General features: G+C 43.8%; 2 protein-coding genes across 2 annotated transcripts in view; both read right to left on the bottom strand.

Moving 5' to 3' along the window:
• The window catches only part of jph3b (junctophilin 3b), a gene marked incomplete at both ends in the record, with an annotated part of 47,747 nt that extends 45,804 nt beyond the window's left edge, over positions 1-1,943 (bottom strand). Inside the window, one exon of the mRNA XM_080505453.1 lies at positions 1,562-1,943. Within this exon, the coding sequence (XP_080361579.1) occupies positions 1,562-1,943 (382 nt within the window). The remainder of the gene's footprint in view (positions 1-1,561) is intronic.
• A 9,628-nt stretch (positions 1,944-11,571) lies between these two features.
• Positions 11,572-16,856, bottom strand: klhdc4 (kelch domain containing 4). The gene is made up of 13 exons (XM_080504352.1): positions 16,679-16,856; positions 16,345-16,436; positions 15,751-15,829; positions 15,537-15,635; positions 15,060-15,196; positions 14,885-14,977; positions 13,722-13,884; positions 13,570-13,648; positions 13,282-13,490; positions 12,766-12,994; positions 12,497-12,685; positions 12,284-12,409; positions 11,572-11,857 (listed from the first exon to the last, which is right to left on the bottom strand). The coding sequence occupies exons 1-13, from the start codon at positions 16,775-16,777 to the stop codon at positions 11,685-11,687; spliced, it is 1,767 nt and encodes a 588-aa protein (XP_080360478.1). The 5' UTR covers positions 16,778-16,856; the 3' UTR covers positions 11,572-11,684.
• Positions 16,857-17,763: the final 907 nt, after the last annotated feature.

Below are 17,763 nucleotides of genomic sequence, written 5' to 3'. Positions count from 1 at the left end.
CTTGTGTTAGTCGAATGTATTAGAATTATAAGCTGAATCTTTATATGTAGTCTGCAACTATTATGACGAATGACAGTGTGACACTAAACTGCTAAACTTATTTCAAAAGTTTAATGACATTTGTAATGAATTCCTTACAAGATGTGAGTTATTGACATTTTCTAGGGCAGGCCTAATTAAAAAAAAACATTGTCAGTCAGAGGCTGTGAGTCAAGGATATTATAAATATGCATAAGCTCACTTACTATGTGCCACTAACAAAACATTTGATGAAAACCATGGAACTGACAGGATTTCACTACCTTTACAAACAAAGCAGCTGCATCGCCACCATCCTTTATCCAGGATATCCACTATGTTTCCTTACTTTATGTCTATAGCTTCTCCACCTGAACCTCTCTTAGATGTATCTGTAAATGGACGGTAAATGGATTTCACCTCGATAGCATGTTTCCACCGACTTAGCGCTTACTGCACATCATTGGTCACAATTGCAAGGCGTGCAATTTACCCACTGCTAGCAGCTTGGGGTTCAGTGCATTAATCAGAAAATGAACCCGAAGCCTTCCAATTGAGGAAGCTTGTCTATTGATTGTCACTGAATCAGGTGCAGCAGACAGTGATTTTTAGTCAGATCAAGTCTGTATCAGAAAACAACAAAATTACAACTGACCAACTCCTTCCACACAAAAGATTTACTTTCTTTCACACAGACACACTACTGCAAATCTCACTGAAGCCCAGCTGTAAGAGCAGGTTGTCTTCCAAACTCAAGGTTGGCAGTTCAACTCCTATCTTGCATTATCCATGTGCTGAAGTGTCCTCGGGCAAACCACCAAGTTCCACCCAATGTGTGCACCTTGCATGACACCTTTAGTGACTGACTTTGTGAATTGGTTTATAGAATTGAAGCACAGTGGCAATAGAATACATGAAAGTGGTAAAAGAAATCAAGTGTGAGCATGTGGGTTTGACGTCTCGATCCTCATTGCCACTGGTATTCTAAAGCACTTTCTTTTTCTGTAGGACTTGTTGCTTTCAAGCTGTTGTCCTCCTTTGTCCCTCCAACCTTTTACTCGTCCCTCAACACTGCGTGGCCTGAATTGAAGGACTGCAGACACACACTGTGCTCCTGCAGCTGAATGGGGTACTCGGAGGAGAAAGACAAAAAAAAGGAGCCAGACACTGATGACAGAGATCAAGATTCGTTTTCAAAGGATGTCCTGATGCAACCTCGCATCTCTGCATGAGTGTGTGTGTGTGTGTGTGTGTGTGTGTGTGTGTGTGTGTGTGTGTGTGTGTGTGTGTGTGTGTGTGTGTGTGTGTGTGTGTGTGTGTGTGTGTGTGTTAACAAGCCACGGCAGAAGAAAGGATGACCCAAGAAGACCTCGAGAAAAATTACTCCGACTGTCTGTCTGTCCATCATTCCCTCGTCGTCAGGACAGTTGTTGGATTTCAGTCATTGACAGGCACTGTTTGGTTCACACATCCTCACACGCCTTCTGCCGCACACAAACCAAATACCAAAAAACACCCACAATGCATCTGTGTCCATCCTTACCTCCATCCGAGTACGTCTCCGTCCCATATCCATCCTGCAGTCCATTGTTCCACGTCCCCTCGTACTTCCCACTTGTGCCAGTGCTCTCCCGCAAGCCATAGCGTCCTTTAAACCCATGCGTCCACTCGCCCTTGTACACCCAGCGGCCTTTATTCTCCACGCCCACGCCGTGTCTCTTGCCCTGAGCCCAGGTGCCCTGGTAGGTGTTTCCGCTGGGCCAAGTGTAGACGCCCAGGAGCTCGAAGCCATGGGCCCAAGAACCACAGTACTCGCCCTGGCCTTTGGGTCCGGTGCAGATCCCATGGCCATGCGCCTTGCCCTCCTCCCACCCACCGCAGTATGACCCCCCATCGTCAAAGTTGAACCTGCCGCCAGTGGACATGCATGAAACAGGTCTTGGCAATTCCCCTGAAGCCTCGACAAAAAGGAAAAGAAAAGAAAAAGAAAACGAAGGGAGGAGGAAGAAGGACAGGTTGGTGCTAGAACCAGTCCTTGAACCTGGGGGCTGGTGAGGAAGGGGGTGAGGAAGAGGAGGAGGAGGAGGAAAGGGAGGGAGGGAAAGGGAGAAAACTCCCACGCAAATCAAGAAAGGCCACCTCTCCTCTTTAGCTGGCCTGAAGCAAACGAAGGAAAAACCAGGTGGACAACTACGACGTGGCCCCTTACAGGTGGTCAGGGGTGTCGTGGAGTTGTGGGGACTGGGAGGTGGTCACACCATCCTCTTGGGGGGGCTCCTGGTAGCTTTAGCTAGCAGTTCCCAGCTGCTGTGTGGCACATGCAGGAGGAGGAATAGGAAGAGGAGGAGGAGAAGGAGGAGAAGAGAGGGCCCCGAACTGCCATTATCCTCTCTCAACAGGAGTTTGAGACCATCAGGCAGCTCCTCCGGCCTGCCATCGGCCTGCCTACACAGTCTACGACACAAACTCTCCCTCCTACTCGCTCCTGCTTTTTCCTGCTCTGGCCCACTCGTTCTGCTGCCTCCTACCTGATGATGCCTCCACCTCTCTCGGGTGCAAAGCCGAGAAGTTTCCCAGGTGGCAGCCTACCAAACCTCCAAGCCCCCAGCATAGACGCCACCCTGATCAGCTCCCAGGCTCCAACTCAAGCTGTGACACGGGAAAAAAAATCACCAGAAAAATGGAATTGTTCGGTCCTGTGTTGCTCAAGCAAAAGTCAGATTGGGTGGCTGACTTCAGGCTCTACCATCTTCTTCTTTTTCTTCTTCTCAGTCTTCACGGACACACATTACTGCAGACAGACACACACACGCAGAAAGAGGCAGAAACAGAAAATAAATCAGAAAAACACATGAAGGTAATGTGCTTGTCTGCCTTTTTCTGTGCTGGAGAGCAGTGATGCAGTCTCCTCGCCTTGTGCACGCATATGCAAGCACACACACACTCTTTCTGACAGAAAGTGCGCACACACAGACAATGAAAATAAACAAGTGAATTGATTATTTCTCCTCTTCAGTTCCCGCACCCTCTGTCTCTCTCTTCTTTTCAGTCTGTCTGTAGGTCTTTAATCCACTGCATCCATAAGTGGTTTATCCTCTGTGTAGGTTGCCTGCTTGTTGAAATAACATCCATGTATGTGATCCAGTAGTGATGATGAGCTGGTTTCTCTTCAGCATCTCCTGCTGGTCTCCATGTTTCCCTATGGAGCGCCGGCTGACGCACAGTCCGCCTGCCTGCCTGCTGTCTTAGTCTTACAATCTCTTCTCCTCCTACTGCTGGATATCTCTCTCTCTCTCCCCCCCTCTCTCTCTCTCTCCCTCTCTGAAAATCTGCTCATTAGAGAGGACTGTTCCAATGCAGCCCAACAATCCCCCCCCTCCACTGCTCAATAGCGCGCTCCAGCTCTTAAAGAGACAGCCGCCTTTTATTAGCCCTTCACCTGTAGCTTTTCATCCTGAGCTTTTGTCAGTTTTGTTGTTGTAAATGTTTTGACATTTACAATAATGACCATAACTAACATAAAATGTAAATTACACGAATACTTTATTAGTTTTGCTGTTGTCAAATCAGTTAGATAATAAAAAAAAAAAACATTTTAAATTACACTTGTTATAGCTGGGGCTATTGGTTGTATCTTGTAACATGTCATATCATGTAACATGTAAATGCTTCTCATGACTGCAAAACATGTATTATTTAATTAATTATCAAACATATGCTTGGAGTAGATGAGTTTAATTGAAGTGCAAAATTGTATTTTACTTTCTATGAAATATTAAAGAGACTGAAATGTATTTGCATAGAGAGTCCAATGCCAAAACCTCTTTAAAACAAGTATTTCATGAACATATTGTTGTTAAATGGTTTTCTGGTTACTTTCTTTCACTATTTTTGTGACAACTTTCTAAAGCAGCACTTTTCATATCCAAGGTTAATGTCCCAGTTTGAGTGCCCTCGTCAGTTTATAGGTAAGAGATTGGATCTCAGCGAGAGCAGATGAGAAATCCCACGTGATTTAAACAAAGACATGAACTGTGTTTAGAAACCTGAATAAAACCATCAAAGTCACGTCAACCACGGGAACTTATGGGATATTTTAGTCATATTTCATTATCCTTCAAAGAAATCCAAACAAAAAATTGGAGATTCAAAATCCACACTTAAACCAGATTAGATTTACATCTCTGCTGTTGCACAAACAGATTCACCAGAATTCATAATGAGTCTTCTCACATTTGCTTGAATGCTCTCTGTTGTTTAGGGACAGTGTAGTGTTGATGTGATTCGCACTGCAGTATCACAATAATCCAGATTGTAATCCCTGGTTACTTCATCTCTGTTCCCCAAACAAAACGAATGTGCTCGTTGGTTAATTAGATCTTGGTGAGAATGTTAGTGTGCAGCGGATTGTGAATTTTCCTGTAGTTCATAATATCCACTAATTATTTATTCCCTGATAAACATTCATAAAATTGCTGCAGGTTGAAATAGCAAAGTCAAATCTGATCTCTTCAAATGAGACTGTTAAACCTTCAGCCATGGTTTAATGCAGTGCTTCTCAGATGGTGGGGCGCGCCCCCCTGGGGGGGGCGTGGTGGGGTGTCAGGGGGGGCGCGAGGCGGGCGCGACTTTCAGTATTAGTGTCTTTATTCATGCTTGAAGGATTAAAAAAGGCCCTCCAGCCACTAGGTGGCAGCAGTGCTCAAACTAATCAACAGGCTGCCTGTTCAACCAGTAGAGGAGAAGAAGTACTACACATGAACACCGGTGTACAGAGCTGGCGGAGGAGGAGGAGGAGAGGTGGAGAAGTTTCTGACAGGAGTAAAAAGAAAAAAGGATGAGGCATCAGAGGAAAAGAAAACAGGTGAGAGTAAACATAAACCTAGTAAGAGCAGGAGATATGACGATGCTACATCGCCCTTGGGTTTACCGTGAACACGTCGGGAACCAGGAAACACCCGTTTGTGTTTTATGCCTAAAAACTCTGGCAGCGGAGCATGAGACCAAATAAATGAAGACGGCACCTGGAGACCATACACCATACACCTGGAGACCATACACCTGGAGACCATACACCTGGAGACCATACACCATACACCTGGAGACCATACACCTGGAGACCATACACCTGGAGACCATACACCATACACCTGGAGACCATACACCCGTTATGTCAGTAAGCCACTGGAGTTTTTTCATGGTAAACTCCATGAGTATGGCCAACAAGCCGCTCATTTTGTCAGCGCGGCATCAGTAAACAAAAAAGCCTGTTAGCCTCTTACTAAGTTGTCCACCACATCGCAAGGTGCACAAAACCTCACACCATAGCAGATTTATTTTGATAATCAGGCGATTGTTTGCAGAATGCTGGTGCCAGCAACTCATACAGTGGTTTATACAGATAAATAAATAAATATTATCAAGTTCTCAATGGTAGTACAATTCGGGGGGGGGGGGGGGCCTGAAAAAAATTCTGTCCTCTAGGGGGGGCGTGACAGAAAATAATTGAGAACCACTGGTTTAATGCAACATGAAATTATCTTCATCCAGAAATGTTTTTATCGTGTTTGACTTCAGTCCGTTTACATTGTGACTCACTTTTGTTTTAGACTCACCTTTGTTTCAGATAAAACTCAGGTGGTGTTTCACCTGGTTATCGACACACTTCCTGTTTTGCCTGGTCATCACATCACTTCCTGTTTCACTTGGTAGCAGTGTGAAGCTGCGCAGCTCTTATTTTCACTAATACTTTATCTATCAGACTCTTTACAGGAAACAGTGTACAGTAACTCCTAGGTTGTTAATCGTAGCTTCACCAAAGGGTTAGGACTAACCCTAACCCAACATGTTGCAGGCTGTCTCTATGAATATGATGAATGTAGACAAGGCTGTAGCACTGTTGTTTCATGAAGAGAATATATCTGTTCAAATTCAGGCTGGCTTGGAGGCCTGTCTGAGTTCAGTTTGCAAGTTTTGGCTGCAAGCACCAATGCATGCGCACACATTATTATTTGGTTCACAATCTACCGTTGAGGAATCTTTCGTTTGAGGAGTGTGAATGTAAAAACATAAATACATATACTATGAAACAGACTATAATATTTAACTATATTGGGAGAAGTTTAACACGAAATGAAGTCCTGCGGTGCAAACTAGTGGATTAATGGTGACAAACGAGTTTTACAAGTGTGTGTGTATGCGTACATGCATGCATGACATTTTGATCATAAGTATACAGTATATTCCTGTATCTACATAAACAGGAATCAATTTATTCACAAGATTGAATGCATTTTAAGACATAAACCAGTTTTTTAATATAAACAAACAAGAGTAAAATTTCTGCTGCTTCTTAGCAACACTTCAAAGAGTCAGTTTGCTTTGATCCTGCTATGAAATCCCAAATGACAATGAAAGCCTTTGATGTCTTGTGATGTTACAGTCGCATAACCAGACAGAGTCTACAAATGCAGGTCGAATTTTCACATTTCCATTATTGTCACGAGAACTTTTCCAAACAAGCGTCTTTGAACTCACCCAGAAGTTTTTTTCGAGAAAAAAAATATATAAATAAAAAATTGTGTTGAACCGTTGGTCAGTAACAGTCAACATGAACAACGGGCCTTGCTTATCAAAGACGATGATGATCCAGGCACTCATTAAATATAAGCTATTGACTATAACAAAACATCACCTGGATGAAATCACAGACAGGGAGTGGAACAAGATCCAAAAGGGCAAACCTGCTAAACCGACGAAGAACAAGCTCTGGAATCTCATAAGAGAAGTTATCTCAACAATCTGTGAAGTGATCCGGGATTCAACGGAGGACGGTGGTGCCGTCACAGAGGAGCAGGTTTCAGCCACCATGAGAAACATCGTTCCTCAGATGTTTGCCCAAGTGCTGGACTTAGAAGAAGTCTACAGCCACACCTCCATCATACTGTCCAGCTTCATCAATAAGATGGTGGTGACAAACATCAACACTCCTGGTCACCAACCAGCGCTGAATGATAATGGTGACTTAATAGTGTCTCAAACCAGCAAAACGTTACAAGAAATTGTTGGAAAAAAGAACAATTCATTCAAAAAAAAGAAATGCTTCAAGGAGAGCCCATTGGCCCTGAACATGAACTGTCGAGAAACCCTGAAGACTGACATGAGACATGCTACAGAAGAACAGGTGGGCATCATGTTGCTGAGATCCGGCGCTCTGACAAGGCGTTCGCGGAGAAGGCCCAGGCGGAGGAAATGATCTCAGCAGACCAGCAAGATCAGGATCAAGCCGAGGTCAAAGAAGTTCAAAAAGTATGGAATGAATACCGTGAAGGCCTTTTTGTTGCTGAGCTGCTTTTAAAACTTTATGAAGTAACAAGCTCAGCGTTTGCCTCAGTTAAGCTAAGCTCTGTTGGTATTCTTTCAGTTTCAGGAGGAGCATCTTTTGAATAATATTATAGATTATTATTGTTAATAATAATAATAATAATAATAATTGTTCGAACACTAATACAAATATTACAAACGTACATTTTCTATTTCTGCTCCTTTGATTTTGTTCATCTTGAGTCAACAGGTCCGATCACTACCTATACTTTGAATTAGTGAAAACGATGACAGGCAACGGTTTAGCATAGTACTTTGTAGATTACAACCGTTATTCCCAGAGCTTTTTAGTTCGTCATTGCAGTTGGTGAAATATTCGTGTTGAATGTGTTTGTGACCATGATCCTGACAGGTTGGTACGTTTCAGTCTCATGAGCAGATCATTTCTGGTGACTGAATAACTTACTAACAGAAATAAAACATTGAGCACTTTTTGTAAAGACAACCGACTTGACATTTTATGACATGGTGAATGCATGATATATTGCCCATTTAGTTGAGATCCAAACTCTGACTCCTTCTGGTTATCTCTCTGCTGTGTTTATTAATATGTCATTAGATCCATTGAACTGAATATTTTTCTTTTAGTGGAGGTTTTGGTGACTGGCAGCAGGAGTTAGTGTCTTTGTGTGTGTGAGGCCAAAATGAAAACATATGGCATAATTGAGTTAAAGTGTACATAAAGTGTGTTTAAGTGGCAGGATTGTAAACCTTTCATCTTTATTACTTTGGCTCAATATTTTCCTTATTGTGTCGCATAGTAATGTTTTAAACAGCAGAGCGTTTGCTATATGTGCGTGACTGTTATGTGCTTGGTGTGGTGCGTGCATGTCGTCATTGCTGGAGTAGTAAATCAATTAGAGATCCTTAAATTCCCCAGCACTGTCACTGAAAGATCGAGATCCGCCATAGCACCAGCAGAAACAAAAGGCCTCTGGCGCCGCCACTGAGCAGCACCTCGACAACGACCACAGCAGCTCCGACCAGACGCTGAAGTGCCGCTGGAAGAACTGTGCAAGAGTTTCTCGATTCTCACCGCAGCTCCCGTCAACACAAACGATTCTCTGCGAGGTGGATTATCTACCCTCTATCCCACTAACAGGTCCTCCCATGTCCTCCTTTTCCCTATTCAGCTCCTCCCTTCAGCTGTCCCGTTACCGTTGTTCTTGTCCTTCTGCCTCCCAGTGTCTGGGAGAGCTAAGCCAATTCCAGCCCAGATTACAGTAATAAAATCACTTTGAGGCTGGGGATTAAGGCTTACGCCTCTAAACACACTGGTAGTAGAGAGCGCGCGAGAGAGAGAGAGAGAGAGAGAGAGAGAGAGAGAGGAATGCAGAGGAGGGCAGCAGGTGAATGAGAAGGTAGGAGGTAGTACGAGGTTACACCACAGAAGGATCAGGGGTTTAGAGTAGTTAGTAATTCAAGCGATGACGCAAAGTCGCGAAGTGGTTAGTTGTCTTGCCTCATAGTGGTCAAGCTTGGGGGCCTTTGGATGTTTAGTTTGTATGCTCTGAGTTTACGTGGGTAGTTTGAATGCCTCGGGGGTGAATTTAGTGGGAAAAACAATGGTGACTTTATCCAAAATTTTAATTGTAGTGGATATCTCAAGAAAATGTGAACTGGCATCATTAAGACTCTAATTAATGTGAACACACTCCAAAGCACAGACAGAAAACATCTCCTCTATATCTAAGTTTCATACAGTGGTTTAGTATGTCACGGGCTCAAGTCCAGATTGGCTTCAGGGAGCATTTCATTGGAAATCAGGTTCAATTTAAATTGCCAGTGAATATATTGAGGACTTTAGGATCAGTGTTTCTAATTCCCAACAAGAAGGATAGCAAGTGTTTCAGCCTGTAGAGGTACGAGGTTAGCTGGATTTATTTGAACTTTTATAGCTATTAGATTCTTCTCTTTTTTCCAACCTGAATCTGCAATATCTGGCTCATGTTATGAACATGTGAGACACTGGTTGGACATCATAGGGGAGTTCTGGATGACACATATATGGACACAAAACTCAATTTCTCTGCCCACCTGCTAGTTTCCGAATTGGTGAAAATGGCAAAGAGCTTTTGTCGATGTTTTCCGAATAACTTTTAACTTTCGTTACATGCACGTTCTCCAATCTTCCTGTGTTTTTCATTGAATTGAGAAGTTAGACGTTACACACAGGGAAATCTTGTCTTTCATTGGACTGCGGGGATCCTGCGGGCCACGGCGATTTACAGATATGGATGCAAAGCTTTATTTCTTTGTTTTTGAATCCTCTAGATATCACAGCCATCAGGAGTGTCAGAGTTCAGCGCATCCATATTGGGTGACTTTAAAATAAGAGAAATGATCATCGGTGCCATCTCTGTTTCTCCACTTCACTGTTTCGGAGCTTTTTCCAGCTGCTCTGTGTTTGCCCACCATCTGCTCTGTTTGCACACTGAGGGGTATCGCCAAGCAACCAATAAGAGCGCTCGCTCTGCATTGATCCTCGTGAAGGAAACCGGAAAAAGAAGATACCAGATATGAAGTTCTGCTAAGTCAAACAAACCAACTCTGATGTTTTCCTCAGTCATGTCGCGGCAGGACTATTTTTTTCTGATACTAACGTGACCCAAGTTTACGACAGGCTGGAAATATTCCCGATATTCTACAAATTCCTCTCTCGGCTGACGTATATCTGACGACTACATGCTGCGTGAACCCACGTCAGCAGCCCCCCCCCCCCCCCCCCAAAAAAAAAAATCTCTTTAGTTATTTATAAAATCTTTTTTTGTCCCGCAGTTAGAATTTTTTTTTTTTTTTTTTGTAAAAGGGGGGGATTGCAGAAATAAGAGTGGGGGTAGAAGGGGAAGGCAACCTCATTCTCATCCATCTCTCCTCCTCTATTATTCATCAGCCTCCTCATCCCTCCTTCAGCATGTTGATGGAGGATAAAATAGGTCACAGAGGGATAGGCGAGAGCTCGCAGTGACTGATGTCTTCCCTGACACACGGTGCACTCATCCCCTTCCTCTCAACCGCCCTCTTCCTCCTCGTGTTGTCTTTTTGTTCTCCAGCTCGACTCACCTTCCTCTCTCGACGAATCCTCCTCCCGAAGAGTCACATCTGCGGGGAGGGGGGGGGGGGGGGCCACACCGAACCGCCACCGAAAAGAAATTCTGAAAGCAGCTTCCAGTGGGACATCAAACGCAACAGTCTTCACTTTTGTGTAAACATGGAAACCTTTTCGGCCCTTTAGTATCACAGTGTCAGTTATTAGTTTTTCTTCATATGTGCAAGAGGATGAACCATAAAAATGGAGGGTTGCAGAGTGTTCGTGGTTCTCACTTTCTTAGCAGCACTAAAAGTGAACATTTACTACACCAGCAGCTGTAATGCATTTCTTGCATACAGAGTGGGATGATACGATGAAATGAGACCTTTTAAATGAACTTGAACGATTGGGCTTTTTTTCCCCAGTATCTCCGTTTTTGTGTGTACGGCAGTCGTTTTTAAAACGTTGCAAGTCTGCATGTGAAACTTTTCTGAGGCAAAAAAAAAAAGAAGAATTATGCAAATTCCAGTCGACCGGTCATGTTAATGAGGTCCAAGTCTGCAGTTTGATGATGTAACTTCTGGAAAACGGTAGGTGTTTGTTGTGAAAATGCAGCCACATAGTGCATGTTCAGTAGTGTCTTTGTTTGCAGGAGGCAAGGAAAATGCATGCCTTACATTTTGACACTAGATTATACTTGTCGGATCAACTCAGGAGTTTAAAGATGTGGAGGGCTTCAAAGACAGATGAATGCAAAATGAAGGGGACAATTCAGCCCGTTTTCAAATGCTATTAACACAACTCGATGTAAAAGAAAAAGCTGCAAATAGTAAAAGTGCTGCTCAGCCTTTTTCTCAGCTCGACTTGGTCTTGAAGATGTTTTGCTCTCGAGTCAAAGAGCTTCATTAGATGTTCAAGGGAAAGTTGTGCTTTCTGTGCGACGTCTGGAAGCTTTTAAAAGAGAGTATGAGACAGATGCGTTTTAATTTTGAGCACAAATAATAATTTGTGTAATATGGGGGGATTCAAAGAGGCTTCTGGGCTTTTTCCAGTCCACTCTGCGACCTTTCACAGTGAAACACAAGTGCAGGACAGTTGACGTTTGTTTTGTTATTTTATTGCTTTTTTTGATGGTTTTTTTTTAAGAATTAATGAATTGTTATAATGGAGATCAAAGGATTTTCCAGATGTATAAAATGTAATCCCTTACAAAAGTATTTTACAGGCACAAACACACACTTCACACCTAACACTACTGGTCTTCATAGAAGACTTTGGCCATGGCGAGGGCCACCTTGGCAACCTTTTTGTCCTTGGAATCGGGGCCCATGTTGGCTCGTGCAATTTTCATCCAGTACTGCTCTGTACGGACCTGATAGTCGGTCACCGTCTCCCCCTCCTGCACAGCGGGGTGCTCTTCCTCATCTGCACGCACAGTCAGAGAGGTCAGAGGTCAACACTGTGCAAGAAAGACTAATCTAATTTACCTTAACACCTGACCTGTTGAGCACAGAACACTTTGCATGTGGGTCGGAAAAGATAGATCAAATATGAAAGGAATTGCGAAACATTTGTTGTTACCGTTTTATCGCCGGTCAGAAATTTGGGTTTTAATCACATAAAGCATCTTCCTCCCAATAAATGAACTGGCTACTTGTTACTGTTAATGCAAAACAAAGTGGTAAAGCTGCAGAGTTGCTGTCTGTTTCTGTGAGTTAAACCAGGGATTCTTGCCATGAGTGCCAACCACTGCTGCACTGTGCCACACAGTTTCATCGTGCTGATTATGAGAAAAAGGAACAGATAAGCTTAACAGTTGGACAACAATGGAAAAAAAAAAAATCCTCTCACCTTCCTCGTCCTCACTCTCCTCCTCCGACTCCTCTTCATCCCCTTCTGCTCCCTTCGCCGCCGCCTCCTCCTCCTCTTCATCGTCATCACCCTCTGACTCAGACTCTTCCAGCCACTCCTGCGTCTCTGTGGAGAGAGAATCCAACATCCAGATGAAAGCCCTTCAGCCGCCGTCGGGCCTGGACTCGCCCGGCTCCTCGTGTCTTCACTCACTGGGATCCATTTCCACCAGAACCTCCCACTGCTCCATCTTGTGCAGGTCCAGGCAGTAGAGGTCGTTCAGGGTGAACTGGCGGTCGCCCACCTCGAACATCCCCCCGTACAGAAAGAGTTTTCCTTGGCGTGCCGTTGCCATGGCGCTAGACCGCGGGCTGGGCTCCACCAGAGGGGCCGCCGCAGAGCCTAATGGGATAATCATCACTGAATTAAGCAATAAATGTAAACTTGATGGGGTTTCCGTCTCCGGCTGTGTTTTATCTTACCATCGTCCTCTTCGTCTTCCTCCTCCTCCTCCTCCTCCTGCTCCTCCTCATGGTGTCCAGGGATCACCTCCTTGATGGTCATTACGGTGCCGTCCTCTGTCACGATCTCCTTGACGACCTCGGTGGATCCTTGAGGCGCCGCCTCCTCGTCCTTGTCATTCTCTGCTGCCTCCCCCTCTGCTCCGGCCTTCTTGCCCCTCCGCCGTTTCTTCTTGTCCGTCCTGTTTCCCTTCATAAGAACAGAGACAAAAGAATATGGTGCAACATTTTGCTCCTGGACATTACACACTCCTCCTCCTCCACCAACTCTTCAACTGAGATCCAATAAAAGTGAGTAAACTCAGTCTTTCTTTTGCGTTTCTCTTTCAATAGGGGATGCATTGGTTGTGTTCAGTCTATCATGTAAGACTATCCTTAGAATTTTTCGCCCCTGATCTCGAGCAGAATTCACGGAATACTCAGAAAGAGTTGGGTGATTCGGCACCTTGTGCGACCAAATGGAAGGTTGCGTCTTACCCGCAGCAGGCCGGGGAACCAGCGGTTCTTCACCGCATCGTACAGGTAGAGGTCATTGTAGAAATCTCCCTCCAGGGACTCCTCCTCCTCCTCGTCACAAACTCCCCCGAACAGCACCGCCCGCCCTGCCGGGCCCACCGCCAGGGAGAAACCTGAGCGGGGAGGGGGCTTACTGCCTGAAGGGTTCACCCTGGACCAGGACCACTTCTCTGCCGGATGGAGAAATAAGTGAAGACGACAGAAGCAGCGAAAAGGGAGCGACCGTATGATTCCTGCACTGGTTCTCACCTTGGCCGTCTTTGCCGTCCCTCTTCAGCAGAAACATGTCCGGGTGGATCGTCCCCTTCTCTACCTCCTTCTTCACTCTCTGAACAAAACCGACACGGTTGTCGGTTATCACAGAAACTTACATCTTTATGCACGCGGGGGTCAACACGCACCAGTTTGGAGTAACCTCCGTACACGATGACGCCCGTGCCGTCCGGCGTCGAGGTCATCTGACAGGCGGAGCGTGGGGAGGGGGCGGAGCCAGACGGAGCGAGGCGGGACCAGGAGAAGGAGTCCAGGGAGAAAGCGTAGACATCGTTGTAGTAGATGAAATCCCTGCAAGAGAGGCAATCAGAAGTTTGTCAGAGGGCTGAACTGTGGGACATCAATTCAGATAAAAATCATATCTTCAAGCAGCGTAATACACAACTTAAACACAAAGTCTGAACTCCAACAAACAAGCCTGCAGAATGCAGCAAACAGGAGGCAACTGTCTCATCAGCCTAATCTGAGTGATAGGAGATAATAAATCTTTCTTTCATCAAAGATATCAGAGTCTTTCATACTCAGGATGTAGTTCAGAAATTAAAATCATAGACAAAGGGGTACCTCCAAGTTCTTCTCTTGGTCCTCTGTTATTTTCCATCTTTCGATGATCTACCTAAAATATGTCATACCTCACAAAATCCACTTATCTGCAAACGATACTGTGATTTATTCTCCGGCATTCACTCCTCCTTACTCCATCATTCTTTACTATTTTACATCAGACTTTAATTAGATTTTTAAAAAATCGTACTATTTCGTCAGAAAAATGTGCCAATAATTAACATTCACCCAAACACTTTCATTGACAGCACACTTTTGCAAAAAAGTTGACAAATTTAAGTATCTTGGAGTTTACCTCGATTCGTAGCTGGCTGTCAAACCTCATAACGATTCAATAATACCGAAATTAACTTATAGACTAAGAACACTTTACTCTTCTACTGAATCTCTCACCTTAACAATACGGAAGCAAATTGTCACTTGCATTGTCCAAAACTGAACTAGTTAGATTGGCTTTTTTTCTCATTAAAACCAAATATCTGATTCATAAATTGGTGTTGATTTTAACTTTTTTAATAAGTTAGTTTGACTTGTTTTTGTTAATCAAGTGCAATTAATCACGCTATTCTTTCACGTTTAAAATCCTGACATTTTGAATTGCAAATTCAATGCATGAATGCAGAATTCACAACAACGTACTGTGCAACCTGAGTGTGCAGTCAAAAGAAAATCACTATGGTCCCAGAGTGACTTTTGACAATTAGTTAGGTAACGTGTGCGTATGTACCTCGTGCTTTCGTGGAAACCGCCAAACACAAGCAGCTGCCGCTTGCTGAGGACCATCCTGTGGCCGCTGCGGCCCGACGGCCCACCAGGCGCCCTGTTAGTCCCAAACACATATAGCTGTTTAAAAAAAAGAACAAACTAAAAAACTTGCACCTGTTATGTCGCTGGGCACACACTTGATGTTTTCCCAGATGTGTGTAGCCAAGTGCAGCACCCAGAGGTCCTTGTAGTGGTAGAACTGCTCCCCGTTTGGTGAGGCAAATTCCCCCCCAAAGACCCAAAGCTGCCCGCCACCCTGGGGAACTACCACTGCCTGAGGGGGGGGGCACAGAGGGGAAGGAAATGTGAGACAGAGGGATGCATAAACAGAGCGGAATAATGTCCTCAGATTTCTATCACTTTTTCACAACAGCGTGTGGAGATGATGAAGATGAGTTGTGAAAATGTCCTGTGATATGTGCTGCAGTAGCCTGCCCCCTTGTGGCTGAGATGGAGAATAAACGTGACCATGCCTCATGGTTTCTTGAGGGTGTAACACATTAAGAGCATGATTAATGAGGTGATGCATCGCCAAATTGTGCAAAAACAACATGAGGTATCAGTAAAAAAAAAAAAAAGGATCAAGAGTTACTTTTTTGGGGATTGTGGTGTACCTGGTGAGAGCAGCGCGGTGGAGGCGGGTTGGGAATCTCCGATTTAACCCAGCTGTTCTTCTTGATGTTGTAAAAAAACAGATCATTGTACAGATAGGTCTGCAAAAGAGACAATAACAGTTATTGTTTGCAACATTAATCTGTATAACTAGCCATATCCATAAGGTAATTCCCAAGTTATAAAAACAGAAAACCTTTAGAGTATTTTTCCTACCTTCTTTCCATTGAAGAATTCTCCTCCAAACAGTATGAGCTCATCTTTCTCAGGATGAGCAGAGAAAGATGCATTCAATCTTAAAAAATTAAAAAATTAAAAATTAAAAAGTCATAAAGGATCAGCACAGTCAGGCAGACTAGACGTTGATAGAAATATCTCTACAAATGAATAGATCTTGCAAGGGGGGAGGGTATTAATGATTATCTGTAACTTTTTACTAGTTTTGTGCCATTTGTAAGTTGTTTCGTTGTTTGATTCCAACAGTATTGTATTTTTGTGTCTCATATTTTCAGGCTGCACAATGATAAATATGATTATGTCATCATGTAATATATACTGCAGGGGGGGGGGCAGATGGATGGACAGGTAGAGTTGATGAAACCATTTAAAAGATGGATGGATCTTGTTTTGATTGAACATAGCCTTATCCTTTGTCCTTCGCTCCCAATCTGCATCATGACTTTACATTGCATCAATAGTCGCTATTCATTTGAGTGTAAACTGTATTTTTTTTCCTCTCTTCATTCCATGTCGGCACATGCTGGTATGTGTTGTGTCGTAGACAAACTCAAGGTTTGAATCATACTTCACCTTGGTGATGGAGGTGGACACGTAGACTCGACAACTTGAGTCTTTTTTGCATCTAGAGTCTGGAACTCCGCTATCAAAGCCTCCAAATCTTCCTGGAGCGAAAAGGAGGAGAGAAGAATGCGATACAACTCAATAATAAAAGAATGAGGGGGGGGGGGTTCTAAAATGTGTTGCGTGTGCAGGGTCATGTATCTTGCTGTAAAACGAGTAAAAACTTCTTAAAACTTATTAGTGGCCAGTTAAAGCACAATAAATGCGTTAACGGAATGTAATATGACGATATGTGAAAATCTGCATGTCATATTTTGACAGCGAGTCCCAATAAACGCCTCACCTCTTCTCGTTTGGATCTCTTTGAAACCTTTTTCTCCATTTTTGCAGCTGTTTTCTCCGCTCCTTTGACCTTTTTCTCTTTCTTGCCTTTTTTCCCCATGACTGTGGAAATTCTCCAGCAATTAACTTATTTTCTTTTAAATTTAAACCGTTCTTTTAAATAATATCAGCACCACACGCTACCCTCCAACTTACACGCCGGAATCTCACTTTCACTTCCGGCAACAACAGTGACGTCATGGCGCAGCTGGAGAAGCAGCAGCGCCCTCTCTCGATTTGGAGAAAAAGAAAAATACCCAATTTTCACAAGTGATCGCCATTAACTCGCTGTAGACCTCTGTTGAAGTCATAAACTCTTGTATTATACCAAATAATATATCACTGAAACATATAATGCAATGCAACTGCGAGACAACTCTTCGAATCCTGAAGAAACTCGCTTATGTCCAAATAATAGCTGTTGCCCGATCCATTATGGCGGAGGCGTTAACGTGTTCCACAGTGCAAAGCGCGAAACAGTCAGTCCGCGCGTGCGCAATCAGCCTGCGGCCTCTCGTCGTCCAGTACTTTAGTTTTCTCATGGCCCATTAAAGCACGGAAAAAAGCCATTTGGTGAGTTTTTTCCCAAGTTCAACTTCCCTCCAACTACCTACGACTGTATATCTCAAATTAATTTAACGAGTTGTTGTTTTTGCACAGTTAATTATTCCAGTGAAGTAAAATCTCGCATCGTAGCTCGCTGTACTTGGTTTCATGCGCTTTTCAACGTGTTCTTTTGTTTAAGGTTTTCGCGCGCCCCTGAGAAGTTTTCCCACAATTGTCTTATTTGCCTCGACCTGGTTGGTTTTACAATGTCAATTGAAGGCTTGTTAATGAGGTTTATTGCGTTTAAGACAATTAACGTTACCTCAACTATTAATATGGGGCTCAGTCAATGCGCATGTTCAAATTACTCCATGCTAACTTTTATTCAAGTTTTGGGTGATATATTTGAAGCAGGAGTTAATCTTTGCTTCGTAACGTTACAACGTGAAGTCATGAGTGTGCAGGGTGGCAGTCTGATGCGTGTACTACCGCTCCTCTCCA

Source organism: Blennius ocellaris (genome assembly GCF_963422515.1).
Source record: "Blennius ocellaris genome assembly, chromosome: 11".
NCBI classification, from domain to species: domain Eukaryota; kingdom Metazoa; phylum Chordata; class Actinopteri; order Blenniiformes; family Blenniidae; genus Blennius; species Blennius ocellaris.
Note: the sequence above shows the minus strand (reverse complement) of the source record. Positions and strands in the feature narration are given on the sequence as shown.

What these genes read in the sequence shown, in the direction of transcription:
- klhdc4 (XM_080504352.1), bottom strand. Translation starts at nt 16,777, where the DNA reads ATGGGGAAAAAAGGCAAGAAAGAGAAAAAGGTCAAAGGAGCGGAGAAA. An exon ending in ACGGAGGTTACTCCAAACTG is followed by an intron (nt 13,649 to 13,721) that starts GTGCGTGTTGAC and finishes GGTTTTGTTCAG; the next exon opens with AGAGTGAAGAAGGAGGTAGA. An exon ending in GGAGAGTGAGGACGAGGAAG is followed by an intron (nt 11,858 to 12,283) that starts GTGAGAGGATTT and finishes CTGTGCGTGCAG; the next exon opens with ATGAGGAAGAGCACCCCGCT.